At 42.3% G+C, this 13,302-nt stretch overlaps 1 protein-coding gene across 2 annotated transcripts; it reads right to left on the bottom strand.

The window, feature by feature from the left end:
- Positions 1-1,753: 1,753 nt before the first annotated feature.
- LINS1 (lines homolog 1) lies at positions 1,754-13,202 on the bottom strand. 2 transcript variants are annotated; one of them, XM_066558827.1, is made up of 7 exons: positions 13,122-13,202; positions 8,766-9,300; positions 8,590-8,679; positions 7,605-7,746; positions 6,788-7,378; positions 4,284-4,464; positions 1,754-3,313 (listed from the first exon to the last, which is right to left on the bottom strand). In XM_066558827.1, exons 2-7 carry the CDS (start codon positions 9,168-9,170, stop codon positions 2,431-2,433), a joined length of 2,292 nt encoding a protein of 763 aa, XP_066414924.1. In that variant the 5' UTR covers positions 9,171-9,300; positions 13,122-13,202; the 3' UTR covers positions 1,754-2,430. The 2 variants fall into 2 exon arrangements, with proteins under 2 accessions (XP_066414924.1, XP_066414925.1); XM_066558828.1 differs by lacking the exon at positions 13,122-13,202 and adding an exon at positions 11,254-11,362.
- Positions 13,203-13,302: the final 100 nt, after the last annotated feature.

Here is a 13,302-nt window from a genome sequence, read left to right on the forward strand (position 1 = left end):
GTTTTTTTTGTGGTTGGTTTTCTCAATACAGCCAAAGAAGTCCAATCCACCTTCATGGTTCACCCTCAATTTGTGAGCAATAAAAAATCCCTGACTCATCAATTTAACTCCATCTCAGGTCATAAATGGCAAAATATCAACACATTAAGGTATCTAGTTGCCAGATACAAATTATGTTTACCCACTTTTACAACTAAAACATTCTAAAAATTAAAACAATGGCTTTCTGAGAAGGGAAACATAACTTCTAATATTTCTAATAACCAGGTGGGCACACAATCAGCCTCAAGCCTGTAAGAATTAAATACAATTGGACTGCAACTGGATTTGCTGTATTTAAAAAAATCAGGACACCTACATTTCTTGCTACATTCTACACACTGTCCTGACATGTCTAAACTCTTTATAAAAGCTTATATAGTTGTAGTAATCACTGACAAATAAGCCTAGGACTTATCCAAAATTATCACACCATTCTACCTTTCCCACTCAGCTTATCATATCAGTGTCAGAGATATTGCTGCAATTTAGACACTTCCAACTGGCAAAGTGTAGATCAAGAAATGCTGAACAATATTTTACACTGAATCTTATGTTCAGTGTAAACAGAATTACTCAATTAAAATAAACTAGCCAGCAAAGTCTAGATTAGAAAAGGAGTAAGGATAGTGGAAAGGACTTCACTGAAATATAAGCACCTACCTACTTTGAAAATTGTGAACTTGAGAAACTCTTGCTCAACCACCATGCCCATGGCACTTCCTGTGTTTGAACTGAAAGAGTTCCCAAGTTGTCTGGAGCTGCAGCTCTGAACACGCCCAGAGGGATTTTAGTCCTGACAGAAATGAGCAACTCAGCAGCTACAGCACAACTGGGCTCAAACAAAGAGAAGGCAGGCATGTTGCTGCCCTGGACAACTCCAGGGTTGGCTCTTAACTACAGCAACTGCAGGCATGAATGGAAAGGTTTCCATTCCTTGACATTCCCACCCACCCCTCTGCACAACAGCTGTCTTATCTCAGCAAGAAGCCATGGTACAGCAAACACCCAGAGCTTCTCATGCCAGTGAAGAGGATCACTCCTTCCTGCCTAAAATACTGCTGTCATCCTGGAGGGGTAAGACTGAGGTCCAAACCTCCCTGTCTGAGCACTCATACCATTCCAGGAGCACTGCAGAGCACTGGAACTGCCAGCTAAAGGATCCCATACACTACATCCAGTTTTCTTCCTCTCCCAGTTGCATTGATTCACCAGTCAGGGCTAAAGACTAATCTAGAAGATGGCCACAGAGAATTGAAGGTCAGCAACCTGCTCCAGAGACTGCTCACCTCAGCTCAGTCTCTATTTAAATTTAACACTAAATTTCTATTCAAAGGGAAGAGAGCACTTACTTGTTCTCAGTCAGAACAGAGCACTTACCTTCAAGAGCAGATCCTAACAGGAAAGCTGCTTCCCACGGTTCTGAAGAGGTCTGAGGTTTTCCCAGTGCTCCTGTTGTCAGTATTTTCCCAGTGCCTAACCCTTGGCAGATCATTACAAGCTGCAGGTTAAATGAAGCAGCATCAGGTGCTTTCCTGCTAAGAGCAACTGCCTTGGATCCTGCTCTGAACTCACTCCCCCAGGCAAACTCTCAGACACTCACTCTTCTGGTTATTCAAATTACATCTAATAAAAGATAGAAGTATAATAATTTAACATCTTCAATATCCTTTCTCACTGCACTGGAGTCACTTATTTTCTAATTCTCTTTCTGATTTATTAAATATACATCCTATATTTATAGGAAATGCATGATGGATGCAAAAAAATCTGTTGAAATGTCACTTCTGCATCACCTAATCTTAGTTAAAGATATAATGCTCAACTAAAATTTTCCATAGACAATATATCCTTTAATTTCACATCTACTTTTTCTTTTAATTAAATGAATTTAGACACCAGAAGGTCCACTTTGAGCAATGCACCAATGCAGAACACACAGGATGAACAGTAAACTGTCCCCAGCTATATTATTTGGCCCAACTTCTAAGCAGTCAAGCATTGCATTAACTTTGCCCTGAGTCCATGAACCACTACTAATCTGGCAATGAACTAAAAATAGAATGACATTGAGTATAATTGACAATACTTTAGCATATATTTTTGAAATGCTTTCACATGAGTTATTTATTACAAAAAGTTGAATATCCAACAACTCATCCCTCTATACTGTACATTGACATACACACCATGAATGAGCTTAGGACCCTCAGGTCATGGATCACATCACTGGATGCAATTCCAGATTTTAAGGTTCCAACCAAATCCATGTTCACCCTGCCAGAGGTTAAATGCACTGACTAGTGCAAGAGGCATGAGGCAACAAGTCATTAATCTCATGGAAATATTCCCTGGTGAACTCGTTAAAAAAACCCACAAGGACACTTGGGATTATTGTGGATTCATGGATTTACTCATCCTCTCAACGTGGCTCAGCAGTTTCAACAATGCAGATGGATTATATGGGAAAAGATTTCTTCTCTGCAACCTCGAAATAGCTTCCTGCAGCTCTTCCAAACACTTTGTTGATTTGTAAAGCATTACTCTTAGGGGAGCAATGTTATCTGGAGATGCCATACGAGTCCAACAGGATGAGGTAGGAGATCCCTTCGGTTTCGGAGGCGACACTTCAGAGGTGCGTGGATTCCGGTCATCATCTCTGCAGCTGCAACCTGTTTCCCTCCTCCTCACCTCACCCTCATTGTTTGAGGGCAATTGCTTTGTGTTTACCAAACACTCTTTTCCATCTGATTCCACCTCCGAGTCCTCTGAGCTGTCATAATTAACCAGGCTTTGAAGAGACCCGAGCAGGGACGCGCTATCAGCGCCGGTCAGTGAGTCAGACCGGCTCCACTCTGCAGCCTCATTATCACCCTGCCGTGCTGTAAACACCGGGCAATTGTGAGCAGCAGCCAGAGCCATCGCAGTCCGTGGTTCTGCTGCACAAACAGCATTTTGCAAACTCTCCCCAGTCACGCAGCTCTGCTTGTCTCGGTGGGGTGGGTGGAAAGCGCTGTGCCTGGTATCGAAATGGTTACAGACATCGACAAAGTGATGCCACTCCTTCCCAAGAAGCTTCAAGTACCTGACCAAGTACTCCAGAAAGCAAGTTTCTGACGAAATCAGAAAATCTAGAAGTACTGTGGAATCAAATGCAATCTTTTCCAGAAAAAAAAAGAAGATACAGTGTGGGTTATATCCACGTGCATGCACACGGAACTGCCAGGATTCCTCCTCTTTGTGGCTTAGGTTATCAGCAGCACCACGCCGTAACCTGAAAAGTAAGCCAGGAAATAATTTAGTGGAAATTTACCTTTTTTTTTTTTTTTAAAGCAGTAAGATGAATTCTTGCCTTTTTTTTTAATTTTGTGAAAAAGTAAGAACAAAAAGAGAAGTCTTTGTATCAGAGTGAGAAAGAATGAAGGCAAGTGGGGCCAGGGGATGGGACAGCTCAGGAAGCCAAAGCACTTGAAGCAGGCCTTAAAGGGCACGCCTTAGGAAACCTTCTGCAGTCAACAAAGGTACTTCCAACACATCAGCTGTACTTTAATATAAATATGAAATAATCTTATTTGAATAGTTTTGTTAACCTGAATTCAGGCTAACTTTCAGAATGTTACACACACTGGAAGAGGAGCCTACTTGTAGTTAAGTGTCAAAGAATTGTGTGTGTCTAAGGTGTTACTTGCATTATCTTCCCACTTGAAGCTTGAGAGTCTTGTATAAATCAGCATAATATCTTGTATGGTAATTTAAACAACAATGAAGCATTGTACATCCAGGACAAATCCATGAAGAACACTTTTCAGTTGTTAGCAAGAGCCATTTTTATCAAGTAGCTGGAATTCCCATAGGGCCAATCCTTACAAACTCAGCCAGAAGTACCTGAATTATTGAAGCTTAATTCTAATATCCCATTCTTGTCAAACCTTCAGTGTTGTAAGAAAGCAATCTTGCTTTTTATCTGTAACCACTATTTTAGACATGAAGTCAATTATCCTGAATTACAGGATATGATAAATTATTTAGCAGGAAACTTTCACAACTCCTATCTCCACCCAAAAAATACTTAAATTATCAGCTCTTACACCACACATTACATCATCCTGAGGTTTGGGGGGGGGGGGTTTAAATTATCAAAAAATAATTTTCCTTCCAAAAAAAGCAACCAATAGGAATGTCACAGTAACCTCCCTGAAGTACAATTCTTCACAGTTCTGTCAGAAATAAAAAGGTACACTGACCTATCAAGTTTTAAATAGATGAGCAATAAAGCTTTAGCAGCTTCCCACATGTCATCATCTTGCTCCATGAAAACCAAGGAGAGCCATTCACAGTGATGCCCAGCTGGATGAGACTGTGGGGAAGGCTTTCCATGACTCCTCCAGAACATCAGCAGCTGGGACATGGTGCTCTCAAAGTCTCCTGGAAAACAAAATTAACCACAAACTTTGCTATACATTTTTATTGGCAAACAACACACACTCTTTATTTTTTAAATTAACAGTGCATAACAGTTCATGAATGCAGTTCTTTCTTTAGCTCAACTGATTTATCACAGCATCAAATTTTATAGATTAGTTCTTGCCGTTTTAGTGCAGTAGCTTACTCATAAAAATCACTTTGTATTCATTAGACAGAGACTCTTTCCCTTAAGTCAAAAAATTTACACTTTCAATACTAATGAGATACTAGAGAGCAGTTTTTGATGTAACCCAGCACACAGTCAATGTTTAGAAAACAGAAAATTTTCCTGCAACATTGAAATCAATTTTATTTACCATCACTACATGATTTTCTTTAATATTTGACTTTAAGATTTGTTTTTCCTCCCAGCAAATAATAGGAACATCAAATTATCTTTGTTATTAATAGTTACTCTTCAGACTGAAACTCTTCCCTATAAACCTGGAAATGATTCTCAAAATTGAAATTAATTGAAGTTAAGCCACCTTAATCCATGTTAATGACAGGAAGATCAAGCAGCTTCCTGGAAGGGAAATTAGCATATTAAAGCATTTAGGTGCTTGTTTTAAACACTTCCTGTAATTTCACTAAAATAAGGAAGTACCATTCTTTTCAGATTGAAATTCCTCTTGACAGTTGGGGTGTTTGAATCTAATCAAACACCTCATTTTTATGTCATGAATCTGGAAAAGAAAGAAGAATGTGTTCCTTTGAGAAAGAATTTTCAGAGATATCTAAAATGGATATAGCCTACATTTTTTCTTTTCACTTGTTCTTACACAATCTCAGTCTCTACACAGTTTTCAGAAGGTGGATCACAAGTAAAATATTCTTTACAAATACTTAAAAATCTTTAAGAATGCAACTGACATCACAAATGTAACATCTTCCAAAAATCTGGAAAAAGTTTCACAAGCTGTCTTATGGAAGTTGTAGCTCTTTCACACGGATGAATTAAAAATTGATTTTAGCCTTGCTACCTAGTATAGAAATATAAAAAGCAAAATAATATTTATGTCTAGAACTTCTACTAAAATGCCTCCATGTATTTAAAGTGCTGTAAAATTTCACCCTTGTTTAAAAAGAAACAGAAATGACTTTTGGCCACAGGATCAGTACATATATTATTCCTGCCCCAGCCCAGCCTGGCACAGCAGCAGCTCTGCCCTCCTCCTGCCCAGCCAGCCCCTCACTGCAAGCAAGCAGCCCAAGGCAGCAGCTGTGGGGGGAATGCTCAGACCTGGGAACTGGAAGGGCCAGACATGTCAGCCAGGGTGAAGAACAACACAGCCATTTACATGAGGAGGATGTGGAGCTGCTGGAGCCAGCCCAGAGGAGGCCATGGAGATGCTCTGGGGCCAGGCTGGGAGAGCTGGGGGTGCTCACCTGGAGAATAGAAGGCTCCAGGGAGACCTAAAGGTGCTCCAAAAGAGCTGGAGAGGGACTTTGGACAAGGGCCTGGAAGGACAAGGGGGAATGGCTTCCCACTGCCAGAGGGCAGGGTTAGGTTGGATACTAGGAAGAAATTCTTCTCTGAGAGGCTAATGAGGACCTGGCACAGGCCCCAGAGAAGCTGTGGCTGCCCCATTCCTGAGATGTCCAGGCCAGGTTGGACAGGACCTGGAGCAAGCTGTTCTAATGGAAAGTGTCCCTGCATGGCAGGGGTTGGAACTGGATGATCTTTAAGGCCCCTTCTAACCCAAGCCCTTCTGTGATTCTGTGTCCCACAATTTCCCTGTGCCTTACTTTGGAGCTTCCTTATTTTTATTTACCTTTCTATACCACAGCTGGTTTTCCCTCATTACAGGAATGACATTGGCTGACAGTAATGCCTTGTACCTTCAATAAAATAAATACATAATGGTGTCTAAAGTTCTACCTCCACCTTAGAAAAGACCAGAGTGTTACCTGCAGCTCCTTTCAGTTCCCCACCCTCAACAGAGCAGATGCTTGTGCTATGGACTCTTTTCTTGTCCAGCTGAAGAAGAGCCTGGTGTTCTCAAGCTGGCTAAATGCTCTTAACAGGTAAAAATTTCAATCCCAAATACAGCTGTTTCAAGCCCAACATATTGCAGGGCTAAGGATTTGATAAAATGCAAGGAGACAACTAATTAGGCAGGACACAGCAACAGCAGTTTCTTGGGTGGGTCTTCTCCTTCCTCCCTCCCACCACCACTAATTCAGCTGAAATCTATTTACAGTCTTAATGAGCTGTGACTACAAAATCTGAAAGCTCTAAAATTCTTGCTGCTTAATGAACAAAATTTAAATGGACTGTTACCTTTGATTTCTGCTTCTGTTGCAGAGTTGTGAATCTTGAATTCCAGTGCTTTAAGCACAACCAGACTTAAGGCTCTGAGAACAGTTTGGTCAGAAGCACCTTGAGACTCATGTCCAGGAGCAGTTTCACTGCTTCCAAAGTAGCTGGACTTCCCACTGAGTGGGATCTGATTAAGCCAAGTCAAATTCACAACCTGCAGAACAACATTACTCAGTGCAAGCATATCCTCACACAAAGATGGGGTTTGTAAGAACAGTGATCCACTTTTAGCATCTTCTCTGGACTTGTAAAGGACACATTTTTTAAGGAGCAAAATGAATTTCTTCTTGATTACATAAGGAATCGATGAGCTAATAACATTGAAGACATAAGAAACTTTCAAAAATAAAATTCTCTGGCACCTGAGAGGTAATTCCAGTTCAATTCTGGAAACCAAAAGTGCTTCAAGCAGATCTATAAAACTGATCAGATTGTTTGTAGCTTCAGAATAAGGTGAAGTGTAGTGGTGACTGTCAAAATGATGGAGCAGGATGGCACTATAAAATCCTTCAAGCACTGCATCAAGAGGCGCCAACAGCTTCTTCAGAGCACCTACGGCAACAAGAGGCACATTATTGACTTGTGGTGTAACAGATAAATCAGTGAATGAGAAATTAATCGGTGTTGTGACTACTTTCAGAATATAAATATGTTCAAAACGCTACATTTGAACAGCACTGGGTCACCCCCTATAAAAGCACGGGCAGGGGCGTCCTGGAGCCGAACTACTCCCGAGGAATTCCGGGTGAGCTGCTCCTCCTGGCGGCACCGCCGCTACCTGCTCGGGCTACGGGCGCGTCCTTCAGCGTCTCCTTGAGAATCGCCGCCAGAGTCCACAGGCAATCGGCCACCCCCGCGCTCCCGGGGAATCCCAGCAGCGCGGCCAGGCTAAAGCTCAGCCACGGCACATTCACAGCGTCCTAAGAAAAAGAATTCCAAACCCAATCACGTATGCTCCTCAGTTGTTATGCAAATTACATGAAATCATAATACAATGATTCCAAATTGTATATTAAAAAGGTTGAAATGTAGGCACAGACAAAACGCAGGTAGAAACAACGTCTGTCCTGGGCCATTAATTAGGTCTTTAATTACAAACATGAAGCAACATATGCATGCAATAGAAATTATCTGTATGTTCCAAAAAGGGAAAACCAAACCTCCTAATGCCATGTGACCTACCCAAAATCAGATAATTCTGTAGACAGACCAGATCTGAACTCGTAATTCCCAGACTACTTGGTGAGAAATATTACAAACATAATTACAAAATAAATCTGTGTTCAGGATGCTACTATGGAGACTGCAATACATATTCACTAAATGTACAGCAAATTAAAAAAAAACCTCAAGTAACTGGGTTATTCAAACAAGAGCTTACACCAAAGCATTTTATTAACTTCCAAGAGGTTATTATTTAGTTTTATCTACTGCATCACCCAACAGATACCAAGGTACTGTAAAAATACTGATAGTCTAGATCATGGCTTTTTTAATATCTGTATTGTAACCTTAAAGAGATTGTCATCTACACCCATTTTACCTTAAATGAGTTTCATAAAATTCCAGATTTTTATATATAAAGACACTCTATACTTCTGTTGCACATCAGATCTCCTTTCTTTCCACACTCCAGGCTCCTCCTAACACAGTTGACAAAGTTTCTCAGAAAATACAAACTTGGCTGTGGAGTCAAATGGAACAACCTGCAGGCACAGGTTCACTAAGCCATTTTTTGAGCTTTGAAGTGATGCCACACTCACCTCTTCCTTCAGCTGGAAATACACAAGAGATGCCAAACTTTGTGAGGCCATGTGAGATAACAGCCGATCATCAGAACCCAGCAGGTGAATCTGGAGACAGGTAAAAAAGGAAAAATATCTAAGGCACATCCCTATTTATTTTTCCTGCTTTCCTAAAAATATCTTTCAGGATTTACCAATTTTGAGTCAATTTTTGCCTCCTTCAGAAGAAGAACAAAGATTTCACAGTACTTCTGTCTCACGTGGAGTTCAATTTCCTGGGACTCTGCTTTGGCCACCATCATTTTGATCAAGGTGAGCTGGAGCAGCGTCACCTCCCGTGGGCAGAACGAGGAGCTCATGTTTGCAAAGCTGTTGGATAAATCATCTGTTGCAGGGACAACATCTGACATATCAGCGTCCTGATGGCTCCCAGTGCCACCAGCAGTAGATGGCAGATGCTGCTGATGACAGGATCCATCTCCTCCTGGTGGCTGCTCAACACACAGATTAATTAAAGAGGAATAATGATGGCTTTCCCTTGCTAGGGGAACGCCTGCCAGAACGTCCTTATACATCTGCTGCAGGAGAGAGATCTTCATGATGAGATCATGAAATACTCCACAAAATCCTGTGTGGCTTCACTGATTGTTCACTGCAAATCAGCTTCCAGGTCACTTTCATCCAGTAAGAGAAACAGGAGCACCACTGGGCACTTCTCTTCTAAGTTACCTATAAATAAAACATTCTGCTGTTACCTTGCAAGCAACTGGAAAATACAAAGGAACAACACATTCTTAGAGTTAATGCTACCATTATTAAACTTGTTTTGAAAATGCAAATTCAGCTGCACAAAACCGTCTCAGTGAGACATTAAAATGAAGAACTACCATGCTGGGAAGAAGTTCCCAGCTCCACTATTATATTACCAACACCAAAGTTCATTAGCTGGAATTAACAAACCCAAAGATGATTGTTATTAGGGGCTACTTCTAAAGATATGAGAACTTGGATTAAAGCCTTCTCTACGTTGCTAAAACTACTAGAACCTAAACTCTTTTGTGATAGATGCCTCCAAATACAGGCATCAAATTTCAGCTGCAAATTTTCTTCTGAACTGGAAATGCTCATTACTCCACTGAGGCTGGAACTGGAAACAACTCTCAAAAAAATGGAAGCCAAAGGAAGGACAAGTCTTGACTTCTGCTGCACACAGGCTCAGGGTGGGCTGACCTCAAGGGCACAGCAATTAAGGAGCTGAAAATTAAAGAATAATTTAAAATCCGAGTGTAAAATTTCTTAAACATATTCAGGAAAGGTAAAAAAAAAATTCTTTATCCCCATGTCAATGGAAGATATCTTTCAATCACAGCACTGGAAGATTTGCTACAGCTTAAAATTAAGAGCTACTAAGAATTCAAATCTCTGCATCAAGTGTGAGCACCAAAGCCCTCACAATTTTCTGTGCAGTATGTAAATGGCCAAACAGATACCTCATCTTCTCAGGAAAAAAAACCCCAAAAAACAAAACAACAACAAACCCTTAAAAATACCAGGGTTTCTTTTTCACCTACATTAAGCATGATGCTCATCTGTAATATTTATCTTCTTAGAGCACTTTTAACATGCTCTCTAGCCAGATCTCTTTTAATTAAACCAACAAACTCATGACCTTTATCTATGGTGAAGTTAGGAGTGGAACTAAAGTTGATTATAGGAATTTTCATACTTTTTTCATACTTTGCATACTTTTTGGATTCCCATTTCTAAGTGTAGCATAATCAACCAGGTAGAATTCCAGGCATATTCTTGCAGCCATCCACCTGTAGTTGGCTTTTATTTAAATAGTACATTTTCCCTTTCTTACCAAAGGAAGAAAACAGTTCAGCCTTCCAACCAGTAAGAAATTCTAAAGATCTTCCCATCTATGTATCAGTTTTACCTGCATTTGTCATCAGATAAAATATTTTAAATTACTATTTTTTTTTTAGCAGAATATTAGAAAACAATGAAATTGTAAAAGTCAATATATGAGGCATTTCTGCTCTAGCTTATAATCTTCACAAGTTTTAAAAACAACATCAAACATTGAAAATTACACCTTCATTTTTACAACCTGATTTTTTCATTGCAACTGAAGCATGCATTGACAAAATGGCTTCCCAAAGGCACAAAGGATTAGAGGCAGCCCAAGATGTGCCATCCTGCCTCATCACTTCTCCCACCATCAGGAAGCAGTTCCTTCAGAAAAGAAACTAAAATTTGAGAGCATGAAGTTGCCTGCAGGAGGAATCTACAATTCCCTCTGGTGTGGTATTTTTAAAGACACATTCAGCAAGGGCTGACCTGGAAACTCCAAAATGTTACAGCATGTTCCTTACCTGACAGATGCAAGAACCCTTCCCCCATCCTTTCCCATACTCCACATTTTGCTGGATGTTAAGAATAAATCTGGTATTTCAGGCAATAAATTCCCTCTTCATTTGCAGAATCTTCTCAGAATTCTACTTGAGGTGGAAATTTATGACCTGAAACCTCATAAAATTTTTTCAGAAATCACTCTGAATATTTTATATAGCTATTGTTCCCATCCTTGAGCTTTATTTTATCCTAAATGAATACCTAATAAAGTAAAATCATCTCAACACATTTACTCCTGTTTTCGAGATCAGCTTGAGTTATCACCTTATGTGGTAGATGAAGAGACCTCATGCACAAATTCACACGATCCAGCAAGGTGGTTAAGGCAGAAGAGAGTCAGAACTTTTCTAGGGCACCCACTGTGGGATTTCACCTCCACCACACGATGCTGGCTGTGCCTTCCTGGATCCTCCCAGAACACATTTGTGTTCCACCATTAATTTGCAAACTTTACAAAAGCATCTCTAAGATATGTCTCACTCACACATGACAACAGTGCACAAACGTAAGCCATTGAAGGAAATGAAAAGTGAGGGGGCTTATTTTGAAGGCATTTACTTCAAAGAGGGAGAAAATATCAGACAAGGACTAAATTTGTTTCAGACACAGCACGAGAGTGAAAAGCTCAAAGCTGAAGAGTAAAGGGAAGCAGTGACAAGCTCCAACCCTTATTTGTATTATTTATCTGAGTTACTCACGACAGCATCTAAAAACCAATTAAGGCAACGCCTCACAGAGCCAGACTCCTGCATAAACAACAGGGAACAGTTCTAAAAACCTTATATATAGACTGATCACATAAAGAAAAAAAGAAAAACTACTCAGAAAGTAAGAAACCAGAAAAAGAGGGTTTGCATGTTACTTTCACGATTAATAATGCTTTAAAATGAAAACCAAAGTCAAGTGGAGCTGCAAACAGAATGAGGGAAGAAACTTATGCCTCTTCACTTATATCTCTGAGTTATTGTGTGTCAATATAAGCCATTTGTTTTAGTTAAAAAAAAAAAAAAAAAAAAGGAAAACGTGCTATCAACAATGTTAGTTCAGTCAAATTAGGAAGAAATTGTTCCCTGCGAGGGTGGGCAGGCCCTGGCACAGGTGCCCAGAGCAGCTGTGGCTGCCCCTGGATCCTGGGAGTGCCCAAGGCCAGGCTGGACAGGGCTTGGAGCAGCCTGGGACAGGGGATGGTGTCCCTGCCATGGCAGGGGGTGGGATAGGCTGACCTTAAAGGCCCTTTTTTCTAGAAAAAAATATCTAAAACCCCATCCTATTTTCATTAAAGAATTAAATCTGATAAAGCTAAATGAAACCTCAGTCCATGACTTTTGGCTATGAATCTGAAGGCTCTGGATCTGCTTATAATGAAATGATTATAGCATTTAAGTAATAAAAAATACTTTGGACTCCTTGTACTCGCAATGACTTGGTAGGCTCATCTCGCAATAAATAAGCCCCTGCTCAGTGCTGAAACACTGTAAACGCCTCTAAATTCGTGTCATTTCCTTCCAGACTTTGCAAACAAGACGAGCAATGCAATCCCTGTTCACTGTGACACCTCAGCACGCCGGACGCTTTGGCTGCAGTGCTGCCGAGCGCCCTCAGTCCCTGCCGGCAGGAGCGGACCCGGACCAGCCTCACCGGCCCTGGCAGCGCTGGGAGCTCATCGGAACCGCGACACTCAGGGTGACAGAGCGAGCACGGAGCCGCCGCTCCTCCAGAGCCCCCACAGCCCCGGCCTGCCGGTCTGAGGCCTCACGCCCCTCCACCAGCGCGGCTTCCCAGCCCGGCATCCGCACAGCGCAAGACCCCGAGCCCCCGCACCCACTCGGCGACCCCTTCCTTCATCCGCCCGTTTCTCCCTCAGCGCCCTGAGCCCGGGCGCTCCCCCCTCAGCCCCTCCGGCCACCGCATCCTTCTCCAAGGCCCCGCCCCCGTACAAATCAAACCACGCCCATATCGCATCAGCCCCGCCCCTCCTGATGCGGATCCGCCTCTTTCGCTCCAGGCCACGCCTCTCATTCCCCCGGCCCGCACACCCGCGGCCTCGCTTAGTCACCCCGAGCCGCGGAGCGCCCGGGCCCGTCCCCGCCCTGCTGCCCGGCGGCCGCTGCCAGGCAACTCTCGCCACTCACCCGTCCCCGGCGGACCGCGAGGCCCAAACTCCGCTCCGTCACAGCGCCGGAACCAGCGCCGCCCCTTGTCGCAAAGCCGCCCCCCCACTCCTCCGCGGCTTTACGGCAGCGGGGCGGGGCCGCGGGGCGGGGCCGCCGTCAGCCCGGCGGCCAATGGGGCGCGGCGGCGGCGCGCGGGCGG

This window comes from Molothrus aeneus, chromosome 13, assembly GCF_037042795.1.
Source record: "Molothrus aeneus isolate 106 chromosome 13, BPBGC_Maene_1.0, whole genome shotgun sequence".
In the NCBI taxonomy this organism is placed as follows: Eukaryota; Metazoa; Chordata; class Aves; order Passeriformes; family Icteridae; genus Molothrus; species Molothrus aeneus.